General features: G+C 41.8%; 1 protein-coding gene across 1 annotated transcript in view; it reads right to left on the bottom strand.

Annotated features, from left to right (window-relative positions):
• RASGRF2 (Ras protein specific guanine nucleotide releasing factor 2) overlaps window positions 1–22,121 on the bottom strand; it is a 170,346-nt gene that overhangs the window by 67,685 nt on the left and 80,540 nt on the right. The window contains exon 5 of the mRNA XM_064279696.1: window positions 12,485–12,591. Within this exon, the coding sequence (XP_064135766.1) occupies window positions 12,485–12,591 (107 nt within the window). The remainder of the gene's footprint in view (window positions 1–12,484; window positions 12,592–22,121) is intronic.

The raw sequence follows: 22,121 nt of genomic DNA, 5'->3' as shown, positions 1-22,121 counted from the left end.
TGCTGCCATAAATGTTTACAGCCTCAGAAACCCTATGGGGCCGTTCTACACTGTGTTATAGGGCCGCTATGAGTCGGAATTTACTTGATAGCAGGTGGTTTGGTTTTTTTGGATCATCATATCTCTAGAAAACATATGGGTAACTATGTATCTGATCTGAGGAAGGACAAATATTGCACGATTCCACTTATATATGAAATACCTAGACTAGACAAAGGCATAGAGACAAAAATTTATTAGTGGTGACCAAGGGCTGGGAGCAGAGGGAAAAATGGGGCTTATTGCTTAAAGGGTTTCTGTTTGGGGTGATGAAAACCATTTGGAAATAGATAGCAGTGATGGTTGTACAACATGGTGAATGTAATTAATGCCACTGAATTGTACACTTAAAAATTATTAAAATGGCAATTTTGTTATACATATCTTACTACAATAGGATGTTTAAATTTTCATAGACACAAGATAATAAAACAGAAGTGGCAAAATAAAGGATATTTCTCAAAAATATGAAAGACAAGTAGATAATATCTTTGTCATTCAGAGAGCTTACAAACTGGTAAGAAAAACACCAAAAGAAAAAAAATGGGGTAAAGAGTTGAGATAACAATCCATATAAGAAATATAGATAAATACTAATGATAGCAAAGAAATGGTCAATCTCACCAATAATCAAGGCAAAGTTCATTACATCAAAATACCATTTTTCACCCATCAATCTAATAAAGATTTTTCAAAAATGATTCCAGCTCTCTTATGCATCAGCAGAGGATGTATATATCAGTACACGCATTTCTGAAAAGTACGTGGCGCTGTGCCCACAGCAAGAGACAAGAGATGAGTAGGACACAATTTGTTTTCATTAAATTCAGGCTGGCAAAGAGAAACAAGAATAGAAACAAATCAATGCAATGACCTCATAGGTTCTTTGAGAGAAATATGAGGATCCCAAACCAAAACCAAACCCACTGCTGTCAAGTTGATTCTGACTCATAGTGAACCTATATAGCACAGAGTAGAACTGCCCTATAGAGTTTCCAAGCAGAGCCTGGTGGATTTGAACTGCTGACTTCTTAGTTAGAAGCCATAGCACTTAACCACTACGTCACCAGGGTTTCCACATGAGGATACAGTGGAGGCTTTAAAAAAGGCATGGTACTTCCTTCCTACAGGGGGAGCAAGAGGATAAAGGAAGATGGTGCAGATGCCAGAGCTGAGTCCTGAGAGATGAGTTGGTGTTAGTCATACTTGGAAGGGGCACCCCGGCCCATTAGAATCCCTGTATGTGGTTGCTATAGCTGGAGCCCAGGACATCCAGCGAGAGAGTGAGACTTTCACAAAGATAAGCTTGAGGGGCCTCACTTGGACTGACTCACTGTATTCCAGAACTTAGGACAGAGCCTGGTGCTTGGTAAACCAAAAAATATAAAACCAAAACTGGTTGCCATCCAGTTGATTCTGACTCATAGCAACAGAAGCCTGGTGCTTGGTGCTTGGTAGGGAAGTAAAAATAACCATAAAATGAATGAATATTTTTTTCTTCACAGCAACATGGAGGACCATTACACTACTCATTCCACCCTTATTATTGTTGCTGTTGTTAGGTGCACTAGAGTCAGTTCCAACTCACAGCAGCCCTAGGTACGGCAGAATGAAACACTGCCCGGACCTGCACCACCTCATAATTGTTGCTATGTTTGAGCCCATTGTTGCAGCCGCTACGTCAATCCATCTCACTGAGGGTCTTCCTCTTTTTCACTGACCTTCTACCAAGCATGATCTCCTTCTCCAGGGATTTGTTTCTCCTGATGTCTCATGTCCGAAGTACATGAGACAAAGTCTCATCATCTTCACTTCTAAGAAGCATTTTGGCTGTACTTCCTCCAAGACAGATTTGTTTATTCTTCTGGCAGTCCATAGTATATTCACTATTCTTTGCCAACATCATAATCCACCCTTATATATATTCAAAATTTTCTATAATAAGAAGCAAATTGAATGTGATAAAATCAGTAGGGAGCCCTGGAGTTCTTTCAACAGATCAGATGCTCTTTTTAGAAAGGGCATTCTGACCACCATGTGGAGGGAGGATTAGAAGGAGGAAAACTCACAAGAGAGATTGGTGAGGTGGCTGAGCAATAGCCCTGGCAATAGGTACCTAGACCAGGGCAACTGCCATAGACATGAGAGAGATAGAGACCAGCAGGCTTGGAAGAATAGGGGATGAGGGGGGGTATGAATGGGAACTATAACTTTTAGTCTATATACTTTGGCATTGTTTGAATCTTCTTTTCTTCTTCTTCTTTTTTTTTTTCTTTTCATGAGAACTTGCATTTGTATATTACTTGTGTAGAGGTAGTCACTGACTTATGACAAGGTTCCATTTCGACAACTCCATCTTAAGTAGGTTCTGACATAAGTCGAATACCTCATTGTTCTTTAGTTTTCATTATTAATGCCTTTTATTATCAGTAACTTTATAAATCCAATCTTTATTTGCCTTTGGGGGTTGGAAATATTACATATAAATTTTACAGATAAACCCTGGTGGCATAGTGGTTAAGTGCTACGGCTGCTAACCAAAGGGTTGGCAGTTTGAATCTGCCAGGCCCTCCTTGGAAACTGTATGCGGCACTTCTACTCTGTCCTATAGGGTTGCTGTGAGTCGGAATCAACTCAATGGCACTGGCGGGGGGGTTAATATATATGTACATAAACCAAAGCCAAACCAAACCCATTGCCATCAAGTCGATGCTGACTCATAGCGACCTTACAGGACAGGACAGAGCAGAACTGCCCCACAGAGTTTCAAGGAGTGGCTGGTGGATGTGAACTGCTAACTTTTTGGTTAGCAGCCATAGCTCTTAACCACTGCACCACCAGGGCTCCATACATAAATACACACGTCCATAAAAAAATGGATGATGCTGGCCTGTTTTCAGTTTCAGTAATAATTCCACTTGTGGAAGGATCTGAATCATCTGAGTTATGCCTAGGAATGGGGGTGATGTATCCAGTCAGAAAATTAGGGAGAGTTGGCTGTATGGTCCTCTTACACGCTACAACGTGTATGTAGTACATATTACAAATGATAAGATGTACAAAAAAAAAAAAAAAAAAAGACCGTCATAAGTGTGGTTAATCATGACTGAAATACGTCCTACGTTGAGGACTACCTGTATTTCAAAACATACCTATTACCGTCAAGTCGATTCCGACTCATAGCAACCCTATTTTCAAAACCCTTATTGCAAAACGTAAGTATTAAATAGAAGTCAAAAGCTTGAGTTATATAAGGAAAGAATAACTCCTACTGGCTTTGGACAGTCATCATTGACCTAGGTGACATCAGTCTCAGTAAAGTAGGAACAGAAACCCATCACAAAGGGCTGAAAAAGAGCAGGAGCTGTGTAAACAGGGAGAACAAGCCAAAACATTTCTTCAAGAAGCCTCGATGCCCATGCAAGAGAGGACAGTAACTAGAGAAGGATCCAGGGCCAAGGAGAGTTTTTTTATTTTTTGTTTTAAGGTGGGAGAGAGTTAAGGAGATTCGAAGAATATAGGGGGAAAAATACAAGGAAGGTAGAAAATAAATAGATTGGAAACATAGGTGAGAGACAGTATAACAAATGAAGCAAAAAAAACCAGAGCTAAGAGGCTCAAGGTGGAGATCTGCCTTAAATCAGAGATGGTTCCCCGGGAGCCAGCAATGAGAACCCATGGAGACAGATCGCTCCTGCAGGTTTAAGACAGTGTGCAGGTGAGGATGGGGGAGCCTTCAGCCTATTTTGGGAATTATAAGCTAGATGCTTAAGGAAGGAGATGCATTTGAAGCAAAAACACTGTGAGGAATAGGAAAGATATCTGAATAGTAAAAATATTATACTGAGAGCTGAAAATAAGAAAATTCAAGCCCAGCTTTTCCCTATAGGAAAAAAAAAGTTCTAAACATCAAACCTGGTGAAGTCTTTCACACTTCACAAACATACTACCACTTTTTCTTCCTATTGCACTTTTCGGAACCTTGATGGCACAGTGGTTAAGAGCTTGGCTCCTAACCAAAAGGTCGGCAGTTCGAATTCACCAGCCACTCCTTGAAAACTCTATGGGGCAGTTCTACTCTGTCTTGTAGGATCGCTCTGAGTCAGAATCAACTTGACAGCAATGGGTTATGGGTTAAGGAAAGAAAATGTTGAATTCTCTTTCATCATGGCATATCTGGAGCCAGGCCTGACAGAGGTTCTTAGTAAAAAATACAATATTTCAAATGAACAAGACCCGCTTCTTCAGCTTTAAATTAGCAGTAGTCTTACTGTTACAAGAATATAAAATAAAGCTTTCGGATTGCTTCGGGCTATAACATCACTGGCCGTTTCTGGTTTTTCAGTCCTGTGGTTTCGCTGTGAAACAAATAATCTTCAGCTTTTCTGTGTAATCATCATTTTCTGATTTGTGAGAGATTTTTCCACACATATCCTATAGCAGGCTGATCTTATGGGATGATACAGTACATACAGCGGCCTTTAGTTTTGTACAGATTTTACATATACATTTTGCTCCAAATTATGCCTCAATCCAAGGAAAAAGAATAAGATTACAAGCATTAGGTGTTTGGTGCAGTTGCTGTGGTTTATGTGCATGCGTGTGTGTGTGTGTGTGTGTGTGTGTGTGCACGCATGTGTGAAAAAGTGAGAGAACCGATAACAGACCGCCTCAGGACTATAGATTAAAAACACATCTAAGAAGCTGGATTAGTCCTTCTTTAGTGAAAAAGAGAACAAAGCTTAATTGAAAGATTTAACTGGAGGATTAAGTCTGTTCATCAAGTTAGGGAATGACAGGGTGAAGGAAAAGGTTAGGTCAAGCCCTTGCCACACTAAACCCGACACAAGCTTTACGGAATGGAAGCATATGTCGAATCACTTATTCCCTTGCTAATGCCCTCCCCATAGAGGGAAGCCTAAGGTCCACTTGCCACAAGCCACACAGTGAGGGAAGGGAAGAGAATCAAGGTAGTGGTCTGTGCAGAGCTTCACAGAGAAGAGTGGCAGGTCAGTGGTAGAATTCACGGCTTCCATGCAGGAGACCTGGGTTAAGATTCACAGCCAGTGAGCTTCGTGTGCAGCCATCACCTCTCTCTCAGTGGAGGTTTGTGTGATGTTGTGATGATGAACAGACCTCAGCAGCATTTACAGACTAAGATGAACTAGGAAGAAAGGCCTGGTGATCTACTTCCAAAAATCAGCCAATGAAAACCCTATAGATCACAACAGGTCCTGCTATGCATGAGGTCACCATGAGTCAGGTGCCGACTCAACGGCAGCTAACAACAACATCAGTCTGAGAAACTGGGAAGCAGGCAAAAGATAGTGACACAGCATTAAGAATTGAAAAACTAAGTCAAATGTTTACAGGGTGAGCAAAGCTATGCACATTTGATGGTGCATTGTATGAGGCACAATATTCTCAGTATCTTCAACCTTTCGCAAAGTTGTCACCAACCCAAATTTTGGTGGAAACCCAGATCTCCCCTCTGGACAGAGTTTACTTCTCTAGTCAAACCAAAAAACCCAGTGCCATCGAGTCGATTCCGACTCATAGTGACCCTATAGGACAGAGTAGAACTGCCCCCACAGAGTTTCCAAGGAGCGCCTGGCGGATTCAAACTGCCGACCCTTTGGTTAGTAGCTGTAGCACTTAACCACTACGCCACCAGGGTTCTCTAGTAGCCCCTAGATATTCATCTACTCATTCTCTCATACCTCACAGCAAGGGCAGGGAGATCACATCAATATCTCAGGGCTGCCCACTGCCCCTTGTTGGCAATCATACTCTTCCAAATCCCTGCAGAAGCCCTTCCTGGCCAGTGCTCATCATCTTTGCCCCACTACACTGCTTTCATCCATCTTTTTTCTCCCAGTGAATGACATCATCCATGAAATGGCTCAGAGACATGTCAGATGGCACTCTGTTCTAATACACAGGTAGTCACAATGTCCTTTGAAGTCTAGATCTTACATATCTGGAATACTTCTCCTCCCCTTTCCTACTGTCATAATCCATGTTCTGAGGGTCTTACACTTAGGCCAGGATGGGAAGAACATAGGAAGGTATACACCTGGCTCCTCTCCTAGGCCGTGACTATTTTCTCACTGCTGAGGCTTCACTTGGCCAGTGTCCAGCAGTGAAACATTGACAGAAAGTGCTGTGACCATTGTCCTTTGCTTTAGCATTTCAGTCAATGAGCTCTAAGGACCCACAATCAACCAGGTCAGTGTTTTTGATTGTCCCAATGTCTACAATCAAACCAACTACTGCAGACAGATACAGCCAAGAGAGCAAAGAAGAAATATTAGATTATTGGGAATGTCCAGAGTTTTACGCTCAACTGGCAAAATATCTAGGGACTAAGCATTGACTCAGCTGCTACTGAAATGTTCCAGCCTTACATCAACCAGAAAAAAGCAAGACCAAGTATGACTGTAATATCGAAAACCTTGTGCAGCTTCCCATGACTGGTGCCAGTAACACATGATGGAATGATACTTTAAATGTAACATCAGCCAACTGTAGGGAAAACTATAAAACCAGGTCAAAGCTTCAAAATGAAAAATGCTAATTTCTAAAAAGATTCTGTCTGGGCCAGATCTGAAGGGGAACACATGCAACTGGACAGCTCAAAAAATGACCCACGGATTCTCTGAAGCCCAACTGGGCCAAGTAGATTCTGCTCAGGGTACAGAAGCCAGCAACAAAATTGTGGCTGTCACAGCACAGATTCTTCATTCAATGTTTCAGCTCAAGAGGTTAGGAAAGGATTTAATAGTTTATTTGGTTAGGTCACTGAAGCATCGATTACACGGTGGCCTACACTAAATCAAGTGGAAGAACCAGACCTGCCTTGGTATACTATAGAAGAAGGTATCCAAAGGCTTAGGAAAATTGGCATGTTAGAGTACATTTATCAGGTTAGACCCACAGACCCACACATGGAGTGCCCAGAGGACACACCTTTTACAATGGTGAGGAACAAATTTGTGAAGGAAGCCCCAGTACCCACGAAGATTACTGTGATTGCTATTTTATATAAGTCAGATTTGACAGTGGGGCCTGCCCTAACTGAATTAAGACAACCAACTACAATGGGGCTGACTGGACCCGGTGGTAGTAGGGGCCAAGTGGCTGCACTCAATTGACAAAGACAAGGTGGGCAAGGTTATAGTAATATACAGCAGAGTCAAAGCGGTAACCAGAACAGTCTGACCCATATGGACTTACGGTGTCAGCTACTTAGTCATGGTGTCACTAGGAGTGAAATAGTTAGGAAATCTACTAAATGTTTACTTGATCTGTACGAGCAAAAAAAAAACTCTAGGTCAAGGGAATAGCAGTCTAACTCAAATCACCACAGCAGCTAGTACTGAAAAAAGCTGTGATCAAGAGTGGGATTCTGAGCATTCTCTGTGTACTACCTGCGAGAGGATTCGTAGCTCAGAACAGAGCTATCCTCATGCTAAAACGTAGTTGTTAGCTGCTGTTCTGTTGGCTCCCAACTCTTAGGGATCCCATGCACAATAAAATGAAATGCTTCCCGATTCTGTTGTGATCCACTGGGTTTCCACTCGCTAATTTCTGCAAGTAGATCACTAAGCCTTTCTTCCTACTCCGTCTTAGTCTGGAAGCTCAGGTGAAACCCATTCAGCATCATAGCAACACCCAAGCCACCAATGGAAGCTCAAGAAGTGCATTGGCCAAGAATTGAGCCCAGGTCTCCTGCATGGAAGGAGAAAATTCTACCACTGAACCACCAATGCCTTCCATGCGAAAATACCCAAAACCAAACCCATTGCCCTTGAGTCAATTTTAAATCATAGCAACCCTACAAGACACAGTAGAACTGTCCAATATGGTTTCCATGGAGCAGCTGGTGAATTTAAACTGCCGACCTTTTGTTTGCAGCCTAACACTTAACCACTATGCCACCAGGGCTCCCCATGCCAAAAAGTCATCAGTTAAATAAAAAACTCAGACTTTTAAGAGTCAATAAAATCGTAATTTTGGAGCACTTAAAACTTTTTCATAGAAAATGGCAGTAGTGCCAAAATACTGGCAATCCCCAAGTTATAAACATCTGACTTACCTACAACCTGTAGTTACCAACCAACCCCCACTCCATAAAGCCTATCAAGAAAACACTGACTCTGTGTTGGAGCCCCAGGGCTCCCACGATGGGCAGCGCTTCTCTAGCGTGCTCAGGTGCCACAACTCATCCTTGGAGGCCACTGGTTGGGGGGGGGGCGGGGCTGTGACATAGTGAGCAGAGAGCTCACATGCACCCGCTTCCCTCTGAGCTTGGAAAGGGCCCGCCCCACCGTCCCCTGGGCCCACCGTCCTCCTGGGCCCACGGTCCACGTGCATGGACGGCCTGCAGGTGGTGGCGGGCGGCAGCCAGGACGCACGCGCCACGCTCTACATGTTCTCGGAGTACCACGGGTCAGTGCACTGCGCTGGGCACGTGGCCAGGCCTAAGCGGTGCCCCCTTACCCAGCTCCAGCCCACGCCATCCCTCAGGGCCCTCGGTGCTGTGGAGCCCAGGGCCATCCTCTGCTGAGCAGGGTTCTAAACCCAGAAGAAATGTGGTCCACTGGTAGCCCCTAGATTTTTTTTTAGTTCAGAGTCTACAATAAAATATGTAACTGGTCTCCAAGATTTTACAGAACAAAATCTTCTGAGTATTTTGGGTAAGGTTTGCCCTGTAAGTATCTCTTCAACTGTGGAGAAGATACAATGATTCGTAATAACAAACGTTGCTACTTTTCAATCCACATCAAAACATTATAATTGTTACTGTATTATTATGTTAAAGATGTTTTAGTGTATCTGGAAGTACTTCTTTAATATTTTTTATGCATAAAAAGGCATACTATATACTGAGACAAACATCTGGCTAACTGATGTTAGATATGAACCATACCTAACTGTTTGGACTTCTGTACAAATTCCATTTAAAATGACTTAAGAATGGAACTCGCTCGTAATTCGAGGACTTCCTGTAATGTCATCATATTGTCCTCAAGGGTGAAATGTTTAGTTAGCAAGTTGGTTGGCTGACAATACCAAGCAAAAATTTCTGGCACACTCGTTCCTCTGAATCAACTCCGTTCACTTTCTGGCTTTGCTCAGGTGTGAACAAAGTCAGGATGAAAAATTTCAGAGATTCAAGGTTATACCAAAAACTTACTTGCTTTTATGAAACTTAAGTGAAAAAATTATCATCTTGCCTAATTTAGAAAACAAAAATTTAAAAAGCATGCCAATGCAAAAAAGTTAAAGATAAGAACTCAGGTCATCAAAAATGAACTCAGTCTCAGGCATCTAGTCAAAGGTAAAAAAAAAAAAAAAAAAAAATCTAATGAACCAAAAAGTCAGGACTTCAAAACAAAAAGATCAATTATAAACCAAATCTTTAAATCCAAAAAGAGAAGAGAATTTTCATCATTTCATCATCTAAGCCACTTAAGTGGTTTCTAAGGTCTACAATTCCTGGCAAGATCATAAATGCCTGGTTTTGATCATATGTCAATGGACACCAAATAGTTACTGAACAATTTCCACATATGTGACACAGTGTTTTCATGGTATGGGAAGAAAGTCTCTTACCTGAAATCTACAGATCCCTGGATGGTACAAAGGGTTAAGCACTTGACTACTAGCCGAAAGGTTAGTGGTCCAAACCCACCTAGAGGTGCCTCAGAAGTCAGGCCTGGCAATCTGCTTCCAAAAGGTCACCACCTTGAAAACCCCATAGAGCATTTCTACTCTGCACACATGGGGTCTCCATGAGTCTCAACTGACTTGATGGCAATCAACAACAACAACTTGAAATCTAACCATCTTTAAAATAATTTGCACGCATGCTGTTTTTTTGTTTGTTTGTTTTCTTGGTTCACCAAGATATTTGCTTGGCAACTGCAAAGGCATTTAGGCTACTGATGGTATCCCTGGTCTTCTAGAATACAAAAGATGGGCAAATACACATGTTTTAAGTTATTTAACTCATTTTAATGTCCAGGTAGGAAGGAATAGAAGTGGCCACAAAGATTATGAGAAATCCTTCAAAATGACCCAAGGGATCTACCTTGCCAACTTGATGCTTCTTTAGTTTTTGAAGGCCTGTGACCTTCTTTCACAGCAAGTCATTCTGCATTAATCCTAAAACAGGAGCAAACCCCCCAGAGCACTGGGAGCAAAGAACAGTGTCTCAGGATCATTTTTTGGGCAAGCTGCCCCAGGCCCCACTTGGACAGAAGCATTTGGTTGCCAAACCCATCCATCTCACAGAAATTTTTTCGAGAGGAAGAAAGAAAAGAAATTAAATAATTCACAAATAACATCTTCACTCTCAACCCTGACCTCACATTTGTCCATTTTCACCTTTGAACAAAGGAAGAGGGAGAGTAAAGAGAAGAGAACAAAGAGAAGTGAAATAAAGAACACTGTTAAAGTCTCTGGAGTCGGATGGTCCTGGGCTTGAAACCCAGCTCTGCAGCTTAACAACTTTGAGTTGGAGCTTGGCCAGTTTAACTCCGATGTTCTACTCATCATGAACCTTGGTTTTCTCATCTGTAAAATGGGGTTAATACCTCTCTGGGTTGTTGTGATAAATAAAAATATAGAAGTATGAAAAGCAAGCTGCCTGCCACTGAGAAGGTGGTTAACATAGAGTAGATAAAGAGAAGGATAGGAAGAGAAGGGAGTGGAGAAGGGAGGAAAACAGGAGAAAAAGTCTCATGGGTTTAAAAAACAGCCTGAGTTCACTCAAAACAAAAGCCTTCTTCTCTTTATAATTAATCTGAAAATATGAGCTGATCACCTGCTATGTAATTAGCTCTGCAGTTCATTCAGAAACTCATGCACCCTAACCCTCCTCCTCGTTGCCAAGATGCATGCAATCCAGCTCAGGAAACAGAAATAACACACAGGAAATACATAGAAAATAATCTAAATTGTACTAAATGGCTAAGTGTTCTCTCTCCATGCAGTACAGAATGCACGTGCTGCTTCAGTTTGGAGGGGGAGCTAGGGAAGGCTATGGGTGGAGGAAAGTTTCAGAGAGGACGTGGTGGAGATGAGAGTGGACAGAGGAGAAGGTGAGGGAGGGCGGGCATGTCAGGGGAAGAAGTAAAAAACATGCCACATCTCAAGTTTTGTCATTGAGACATGGGGAGATGGGTGTCATGGATTGAATTATGGCCCCCAAAAATGTGTGTATCAGTTTGGCTGGGCCATGATTCCCGGTATTGTGGATTTTCTTATATGTTGTAAATCCTGCCTCTATGATGTTAATGATGGAGGACAGGCAGCAGCTGTGTTAGTGAGGCAGGATTCAACCTACACAACTGGATTGTGTCTTGAGGCAATCTCTTGAGATATAAAAGAAGCCAGCAGAAGGACAAGGGCACTTCATACCACCAAGAAAGCAGTGCGGGAGCAGAGTTCGTCTTTTGGACCCAGGTTCCCTGTGCAGAGAAGCTCCTAGTCCAGGTGAAGACTGATGAGAAGGCAGACAGAGAGAGAAAGTCTTCCCCTGGAGCTGACACCCTGAATTTGCACGTTTAGCCTACTTTACTGCGAGAAAATAAACTTCTCTTTGTTAAAGCCATCCACTTGTAGTATTTCTGTTATAGCAGCACAAGATTAACTACGACAGTGGGCAAGATGAGAGCAGGGATTTGTGGAGTGGGGAGAAACTGGCTCAGGAGGGGACAGGCAAAAGGCAGTGAGCATAAAGCTATCTGAAGCAAAAATGGAACCAATTTAGGAACTGAATATGAAAAACAAAAGAGAGAGATCTTCCTGCACCTCTTTCAGATTTCTTGTTTCCTTTTGCGGTTGTGTGCTTTTCTTTCCACCTTCCTGGTATTTCTCAGGGGAAAGTGAAGTCACCCTCTTCTATTTCCCTGGAGTGCAGGCTGGCTGTCATTTTCCTTGATAACTAGACAGCACAGTGCCAGTTTTATGAATGTAGGCCCCGCTGAGTCCATAACCTTATCGCGATTGTCCTGGCACATGCCTACTAGCTGTGCAACCTCAGGCAAGCAAACTACCCTTGCCAGCCCTCAGCCTCCTCATCTGTAAAAGGAGTAATTATAATACGCCTCTCATAGACTGTTGAGAGGATAAGTGAATTAATACCTTGAATAAACTCCTTAACTGAGAAGCACTTCAAATAATGCCTGGCACGTAGAAAGAGTTCCACAAAAGTGGTATTATCTATCTTATTATTTACTATTCTATTACTTTCAACTCTTTAGCTAGACTACAACCACCAAAAGCTCAAAGTATCATCTCATACATAACTAAGGAGGAGCTATCAAGGAGAAACCCATATTATCACTGTAAATGCTCCAAAAACTACCCCAGCAGTGATAACCCCAATGCAAGACCCAGACAATCAAGTGTCACACAGGAGAATGTGAGCTGATACCTGGCCTGATGAATAGCCTCCATCCACTCTTTACCATCCTGCTCCTCCTCACAGCGCAGCTCCAGTGGTTTCTGACCTTCATGGCCAAAAAGGACAGTAAAGTAATACTGGAAAGAAAAACACACAAAAGGTTTATTTTTATTTTTCAAAATTACCAGAATACCCATATGGTATTTACCTACAAAGGGTATTTGTTTACAAAATGCATCAGCATTATGTAAATCATATTTCAAAATGTAATACCATTGCAAGTGCATTGGCAATAACTTTGTACCTAGAGGTTATAATGGGCTACATATTAGCACCCCTTGGGTAAGATTTAACCTACAAGCCCACTATAATCCATATTTTTTATACAAGCACAAAAAAGAACATTGCAGAAGTCTGACTATATATAAATTAAAGTTAGCATGATATTTTCCAAAAGTTTTCCCTTTCTGGGTATTATAAAGCTATAGGAATACGTGAGTCTACACCACTGAACTGGCTAATATTTTATTGTCCATTCTAGGAAGCAACATGCCTATAATCACAGCCCAAGTGCTGCTATTTGCCTCCCCTGCAACCTTAGCTCACTCATCTATGCCAAGAAATGTGGAAGACAGCTACCTGTCCAACCAACTGCAAGACAATTATACATGCCCATTCCAAAGAATGGTGATCCAACTAAATGCAGAAATTATCGAAAAATATCAGTAATATCACACACAAGTAAAATTTTGCTGAAAATAATTCAAAAACAGTTGCAGCAGTACATTGACAGGGAACTGCAAGAAATTCAAGCCACATTCAGAAGAGGACGTGGAATGAGGGATATCATCATTGATATCAGGTGGATCTTGGCTGAAAGCAGAGAATAACAGGAAGATATTTACTTGTATTTTGACTATGCAAAGGCATTCAAACTGTGTGGATCATAACAAATTACACATAACATTGCAAAGAATGGGAATTCCACAGAACACTTAATTGTGCTCATGTGGAACCTGTACATAGACCAAGAAGCAGTCATTCAAACAGAACAAGAGGACACTACATAGTTTAAAATCTAGAAAGATGTGTGCCAGAGTCGCATCCTTTCACCATATTTATTCAATCTGTTTGCTGAGCAAATAATCCAAAAAGCTGGACTATATGAAGAAGAATGTGGTATCAGGATTGATGAAAGACTCATTAACAACCTGCAATATGCAGATGATACAACCTTGCTTGCTGAAAGTGAAGAGGACTTGAAGCGCTTACTGATGAAGATCAAAGACTGCAGCCTTCAGTATGGATTACATCACAACATAAAGAAAACAAAAATCCTCAGAACTGGACCAATAAGTAATATCACGATACATGCAAAAAAGATTGAAGTTGTCAAGGATTCCATTTTACTTGGATCCACAATCAACACCCATGAAAGCAGCAATCAGGAAATCAAACAATGCATTGCATTGGGCAAATCTGCTGCAAAAGACCTCTTTAAAGTGCTAAAAAGCAAAGGTGTCACCTTGGGGACTAAGGAGCACCTAATGCAAACCATGGTGTTTTCAATTGCCTCATATGCATGTGAAAGCTGGACCATGAATAAGGAAGACTGAAGAAGAATCGATGTATTTGAATTATGGTGTTGGCAAAGAATATTGAATATACCAGGGACTGCCAGAAGAATGAACAAATCTGTCTTGGAATAAGTACAACCAGAATGCTCCTTAGAAGCAAAGATGGTGAGACTTCATCTCATATACTTTGGACACGTTATCAGGAGGAACCAGTCCCTGGAGAAGGACATCGTGCTTAGTAAAGTAGAGGGTCAGCAAAAAAGAGGGAACCCTTCAATTAGGTGAACTGATATAGTGGTTGCAACAATGGGCTCAAACATAGCAAGGATTGTGAGGATGGTGCAGGACACGGCTGTGTTTTGTTCTGTTGTAGGTAGGGTTGCTATGAGTCAGAACCAACTCTAAAACTCTAAAAAAAAAAAAAAAAACTCTAGGGCACCTAAAAACAACAATTCTCCATTTGAACGATGGAGTGCTTCGTATTTTTACTTAGCATTGCCCAGCTCGAGCTGTATTATTCCTCGCTAAAACTCCTTTTCTTTCCCTCCTAACAGAGTATGAGATTTTCTTCACGGACATAAGCCTTTCCTCTTTGCTGATTTTGCTTTGTATCCTTACATTGTAATAGATCATAGCTGTGAGTACAACTAGATGCTAAGTCCTGTGAGTCCTCCAAGTGAGTCACTGAACCTGGGGCTGGTCTTGGGGACCCCTGATAAAGAAAGTCACTATGAAAGATGTAATTATGAGAACAAGAACAGAAGTTAACAAAATAGAAAACAAAGATAAAATGGAAAGGATCTGTAATACCAAAAATTAGTTTATTTAAAACAAAACATTGAAAAGAAATGGGCACTTTCCAAGAAAATTATAACTTGTGAAAATTTACTCAAAGAGAAAAAGAAATCCAAAACAGACCAAAAATCATTTTTAAAAATTGAAAAAATATTTTTTAAACCTACCAACTATAGAAAGCCTCTCAGTCCAGACAGTTTTACTGATGGATTATACCAAATATTGAAAGAACAGATTTTCTAACCCTATATAATCTCTTCCAGAGAGTAATTAAAGAGAGAACACTCCCCAACTCTTTTTGTAGAGCTTGTGACCAGAGAACTTTTTATTATATGACCCAGCCCAGTGCCGTTGAGTCGATTCTGACTCATAGTGACCCTGTAGGACAGAGTAGAACTACGCCATAGAGTTTCCAAGGAGCACCTGGTGGATTCGAACTGTCGACCCTTTGGTTAGTAGCCGTAGCACTTAACCACTACGTCACCAGGGTTTCCTATTATATGACAGTGATCAGAAAATACACCGGGCCTGCCCAAGACTTCAACCTGGGGCATGAAAAGAACTAGTCCCCCAGAGTTGGTCTGAAAGAAAGAACAGAAGCCAAAGATAGAGTTCTTTCTGTTGTTCCTCCCCACCCCCCAGTCCTGTTGTGTGGCAGTTATGTACTCATTTTTTCAAATGAATTTAAAATTTTGGGTCAAAAATCTTATTAATCTCTAGCCCTGGAAGCATGATTTTTCAGCATAATTTTACCAAGAGAAAAACATTTGGCCAAGAGATTTCCCATGTTTCCTGCACAAAAAGTCATCAGCAGGTTGAGGACTGCAGGCCATGGTTGTAGAATAATCTACACTACTTCACAGACAGTCCTGAGCCCCATCAATGACAGCAGTCTTTAGTTCTTAACCTGGTGTCCAGCCAGAGGACAAAACGCTTTAAACTAGAAGGTAAGAGCTTAAAGAAAAGGCCACTGAGGATGGGAAGAATTGAGTTTAGCACTGTATTCAATAAAGCTCAATTTAAACTTGAGAGGAAAAGAGTTGAAACCCAATAAAACAAAAAAAAAAAAAAAAAAAAAAGCAATGGCTTAAAGGGCAATCCTATAACTGATGGTATTTCAGTAACTGCTGGCTACCATCCAAGCCCAAATGCCCAAGCTGGGGAGAGGAAACAATTAATGAACCAGCCAAATCTCTCTAACAGCTTCCACAGGCACCTCAACAGCAGTTGCTTCTTGGAAACCCAATTAAAAGCCACTTTTAAAAGACAGGTAATTACATTAGCAGAGTATAGTTGTCCCTCAGTATCCATGGGGGATTGGTTCCAGGATCACCCTCCCTACTATTCCCCTCCCCCCACCGTGGATACCAAAATCCATGGAAAACTATTTGCATATACTTATAATACCTAATACAATGTAAATGCTATGTAAATAGTTGCTATACAGCACTGTATAGATTAGGCAAACAATGCTCAGTGAGTGCTGGAGAGAGACTGAGGATCTGCGAAATGGTGGGAGGCTACTCAGGGTATGCCTACACACATCACTTCATTCACATGGATTCAGCATAGTGCTCGATATGGCAAGTTCAAATTTTACTTTTTGGAAATTTTTTTTTTTCTAATATTTTCAGTTGGTTGAATCCACAGATAAGGAACCTACGAATACAGAGGGCCAAAGTACATTCAAAGGTTAAACCATGTCTCAGGCATAGCAATGATGGAACGTGTTATGAGGAGTACATTTTATGTTTCCTGAAGTTTGTTTAACAAATTCATCTCAACTACAAAAAAAAAAAAAAAAAACACTGCTTCTCTGTGTTCCTGCATATTACTTCTTCTCATACACATATCAAAAAGTTTTCTTTGTCTATTCTTGCCTTGCTCTGATAGGAACTTAGTAAAAACTAGATCTGTGCCTCAGACCTGGGGGTTTAGAGTTCACCTTGGGTATCAAGAGTAGCAGTAGACACCACTGATGAAATTCTGTGACCTCTGATCTGTCAACTGAAGGAACTTGGAGGGGAAGCTCCAATGTACGGGGTCATGATGAAGTGTCAGGAAGAGTAATAAGCTTGACCTCAATTATGTTTTTAAATTCTACAATTAAAATGACAATGAATTTCTCTTCTTTTCTCCACCTGGGTAGTCTCACCTAGTCCCAAATCTGTTTCTCCAGCCAGAAACTCTCCTAGGTACCAGCCCATTAGACAGCATTTCGAATGTGTCCAAAACTGAACTCCCCGTCTTTCTTTCCTTTTCCCCCGTCACCACCACCCCTCATCCCACCCACTGGCCCCACAACTATTTCTTCTCCTCTTGTCTCTTCTTTGTCAAGTGCATCTTTATCCAACAGTTGCCCCAGTTAAGGACCCCAAAGTCACCCTCAACTTCTCCCTTCTTATCAGCCCCATCCATTTGGTTTTGCCAATGTTCCCTCTTGGGAATCTCTTGAATCTGACCCCTCCTCCCAAACCTTGGGGCCGCAGCCTTAGATCTGGCTTTTGTTATCCTTTACCCAGGCTACTTGAACAGCTTAATCACTGGGATAACAGATAGTTTTGCAATTTTTTCCAACTTATGTCCCTTTACCTTATAGCGGGTTTTTCTCTCCCCTTGTATCCTACCTGCCATTACAATCCAAAGTGGGGGTTAATGGCCCCTCAGTAAGGACAGGATGACCTAGGTGAAGTCCCAGTGAGTCAGGCAAACAAGAGGGACGCTGTCCCTTTCAGGATAGGTGGGAGGAAATAAGTGACTGTGGTAGATAAAGGCAGGCAGAGGTAGAGAGAGATATGTGTTTCAGTTCTCCCCCCACTCTGGGGTAAAATCCCAGAGAAGGGTAAGAGGTTAGAAATCAAAGGGGCTTCTGTACTACTTTTCCTTTGGGACCCTAGAGGATGTCATCTCAGAGTTCCTCCCTCATGTCAACATGGGGTGGTGACCACATCAGAGTAAAATTGGTGTCACAGCTGACTTAGGTGGAAAGGTTCCGAGTCTAGCTATCCAGAGCCTCCTTTAGCCTCTCCATGGTGTGAAAGTTCCCAAGTGTACTGTGAAGGGATGTGGATTGGGGTAAGGGACACTCGCAGACCTCAAGTGACTATGCAGCCCCAGCAAGAGCCAACATGGGACCAAGTAAGCAAAAAGGACAACCAGGCCAAGAGATTATGGAGTAAAAGTTATAACATCACAGACTTCAGCAGTAGATGCCAACAGAATGCCAGGGCAGAGCCAGAGAAGCACCAGACACAAGTCAGCACCAGCAAGGAGCCCATCCTCTCACACACACACACTCACACACTCGTGCACACACACACGTGCGTACATGCGCACTCACACACACACGCCCTCAAGGACACATAAACCCCTTTTTACAGAGCACCATCTTACTTAGTGAGGCGCAGAGACCTTTTCCATTATTAGAGCAGACTGAATTTACTAGTTTGCCAGACTCAGCTAAATGAGGTTCTGTTCCTTCCACTTAAGGAGCTCTGGTAGCGCAAAGATTAAGCATTGGGCTGCTAACCGAAAAGTTGGCAGTTCAAACCCACCCAGCAGTTCCACCAGAGAAACACCTAGTGATCTGCTTCTGTAATGATTATAGCCTAGAAAACCTTATGGAGAAGTTTTACATTGTCACATGGGGTCACTACGAGTTGAAATCGTCTAGACAGCACCTAACAATAACAACATACAGTGGGGAAGAAACCTTAAGGAGAAAGTTAGGTCAAAATTAGAAAAACATTTTCTTTGCACATACCAAGCTGCCTCCAATCTCTCCCAACTCCTTCCATCCCAAACAATGCAGCCACAGCTCTTTCTAAAAGACAAATCTGAGCTTTCATGTCTCTGCTTACAAACTTCTGCTGGTATGCTTTACCTCTAGGACCAAATTTTACCAAGGCAGAAAATGCCCTTCACAAGGAGGTCCCATCTCCATTTTTAACCTCATTTCCGCCTGTTTCCTCCGATGCACTTCATACGCCAGTCAGATCAACATATTTCTCCTCCAAGATACCAAGATATTCTTCTTCATGCTGCTGACAGAGTATAGTCTGTAGAGTAAGGCAGACCTGAGTACAAATTCTGACTCCTTCACGTACTAGCTACAAGTCATGAGACCTTAGTAAGTCATTTCACCTTTCTGAGACTACGATTGGTCATTGGCAAAATGAGGACAATGATACATGCCTCGTAGGATTGAAGTAGCCAACATACAGTTCCTAGTACCCAATAGATACTCAACAGGCTGTTAATTCCATCTTTATTAGTGTGTCTCTGTCTTGAGACACTTTGTTTCTTCTTCATTCCCAGCCCCTTCTTCACTGGTCAAATTCTTATGGAACCTGGAAGTCTTACATCACTGAAATGTCACTCATCTGAGAAGCCTTTCCTGGCACTCTTTGGCAAAAAGCAGTCACTTCCTCCTCTGGTTTTCAATAGCCCTGTGTACCCTTTTCTTCATACTCCCTTAGAGTTGCCCATACATGTCTCTCTGCTCTGCCAGCCTTACCCTCTTGTACCCTCATTCTTAGTACTATGCCAGGCACAGAGAAAGCCCTCCATGTCTGGTGAATGGATGATAAGCAGTAAAGAAACACAAGGTATAGTTAGTCTAGTAAACTTGCTTCAACCACTCACACATGACAATTTCATGACTATACAGTTATATCTCAGCTATCAAGAGAAGATAAGAGAATTGTACGGAGATTTTAGAAAAGATGAATCGCTCTAGAGAATAAAAAGATGGTTGAAGTCATGGAAAACCAGTATGTTACAATGATCTCACAAACCCTACTCAGCAACAGTAAGAGATACCATAGATCAGCAGATTCACCACGGATTTTTACCCCTTACCCACAATGACTATAAAATGTCAGAAAGACAACATAATGAATTAATTTAGGATATGTAAGTGTCCAGTTCTTCATGGTAGCCTTATATGAATTTTCATTTTTAGTTTTCTGATTTGTATTATAATGAGGTTTGCTGCTGTTTATACTATGTGTTTTTGTAGAGGGAACAAATGAAACCCAATATGAGAACAAAGGGTCAATTAAAAGGCTGGTTCTTAAACTTCTAAAAGTTAGAAACAAATTTATAGCTAACCGGCAATTTCTAAGGGATAGTATTAGGGGGCCACTCCCACTCTTTACATTTCTGTACCGTATGAATCATTTACAATAAACACATACAGCTATATAACCAACAGTAAAAATATTTATTCCATTTTGGAAACCATGTGCCAGGTCTTTATAACATTACTTATATGCCCATAGAAAGTAAATGATGGTCAAATCAGTGATGTTCAAATTAAGATTAAAAACCATTTTGGGTTTTCTCAAAAGCATATAGCAGAAGAAATCATTTCATTTAAAAAAAAAAAATGCTGGTCCACAAGTATTATTATTTGGATGGTACTGCAAGGTTTTAAATCACTACATATGTTCTTCAAATTTTTCAGTTTTGGAATAAGAGAACTAAAGCTTAGCCCCTTGCAGATATGCCCACCCTCCCTCTGCAGCCATTGAGGAGAGAAAACCCTCTTTCCACAGCTCCTGCCAGGGAGGGATGCAGGCACCTCGCAGGAACTCGCTGCAGTCTTCTCCTCTGGGTTGCCAGATTTCTGACCCACAAGTCTTACGCTGATTGGAAAAAGAAACGGATGTGTTCCAAATCACCCTTGGCTCCAAGCCTCATCTCAACTCACACAGTGGACTAGTGATCACCGGAACACAGTTGCCTGGGGTGGCAGCGCCTCTGGGACCACATCACAGCTCTAGACCAGGTGTAACTTTCCATCCCAACCAGGTCTGGAGTCAGGCCTTCAAGCTGGATTTCACGCTATTCCCCAGGTATTTGAACAATACCACTGAGCACCACTCTGTTGCCTAAAGCATGTTTCTTCCCCAAGACCCCCAAGGGTTGCTATGACGAGCCTTCCCATTCAGAGGGAAGACTCCAACCATTTCAGGATGCAGAGATGGACATAATCCATGGACAGCAATTCTCCAGTCAAGGTGAACTTAAAAAGCAATAGTAAAGTATGTGACCATGTTATTCTTCCTTTCTATTATTTCTTACCTCCGCCTCCTTCTCCTTCCTCCCTTTTCTTCTTCTTTCTGTAACAGCTTGTAAAATGGGAATTAAATCTATCTTAAACATTTGATGTACTGATGAAACTGAGTTTTATGTTCCCTATTACTAATTTTGATTCTGAGAAATTTAACCTTTTACATATCTCAAAACTCACCTAAACTGACACTGAGCTATCTTTAACACACATGGGAGTTTCATTGTTTTCCTGGTACGGGGATGGACCTCTATAAGAGAAAAGTATCCTATCCCTGAGCCCTAGAGGCACAGAGAGATCACTCTAAATCTGATTTGCAGCCACTACCCTGGCATGTGAGAGAGAGATAAGAGAAAACAAACTGAAAATAATAGTAAGGTGAGCATACCACCCAGCCAGCTCCCATGGAGTTGACTCCAACTCCTGGCGACCCCATGTGTGTCAGAATAGAACTGTGCTCCACAGGGCTCTCAATGGCTGACTTTACCGAAGTAGGCTGCCAGCCTTTTCTTTCAAGGCACCTCTGGGTGGACTTGAACCTGCAACCGTTTGCAACACCCAGGGATTCCAATGTGAGCATAAAGAAGGGGAATACAATGTTTCTTGATACCATTCCCTCTCCTTCTCCACTTGGTATTCTTACTCCCTCATACTTCCTATCATTGAAATGTTACTTGTAAGGGGTGTCTCTGGCCATGGCATCTGGTCACGATCGCATCAGCTGGTGGGGCACTAACTGAACAGGAAAAGTTTAAAGCTTTACCCTTGACCCAGCTCCTTTGGTTTCTAAGAGAGAAAGCACTTCACTCTCCTGCCTCTGTGACTGTTTTTAATAAATTGGGATCATTTCTTTTCCATTGCTCTATCTCAGAGTCACCAAAGAAGATTTTGTGTAATTTAGGGGAGACTGAATTTCCAACTGGTTCATAGACTCCGTCTTTCATATCATGGATATATGTTAAGATTCATTTTTATTGGTAAAACATACATAAAATCATACTACTACCCCTCCAGGCTTTCTTAGGAATAAAGATCTAAGAGGCTGAAGGCTTTTTCCCCCTCCACTTCCTTTTCAACACCTGATTCAAAGACCTTGCCTTGGGCACCTTCACAAGCCAACTTCAGAGAGTCACAACAGACTCTGATCTCAGCATCAGAGCAGGCAGTGTGGTTCAAGAGAAGGAGTCCCAGGCTAGAAGGCAGGACATCAGGATTCTCA

The sequence above is a fragment of the Loxodonta africana genome, chromosome 2, assembly GCF_030014295.1.
Source record: "Loxodonta africana isolate mLoxAfr1 chromosome 2, mLoxAfr1.hap2, whole genome shotgun sequence".
Classification (NCBI taxonomy): domain Eukaryota; kingdom Metazoa; phylum Chordata; class Mammalia; order Proboscidea; family Elephantidae; genus Loxodonta; species Loxodonta africana.
This window is presented reverse-complemented; position numbering and strand designations above follow the sequence as displayed.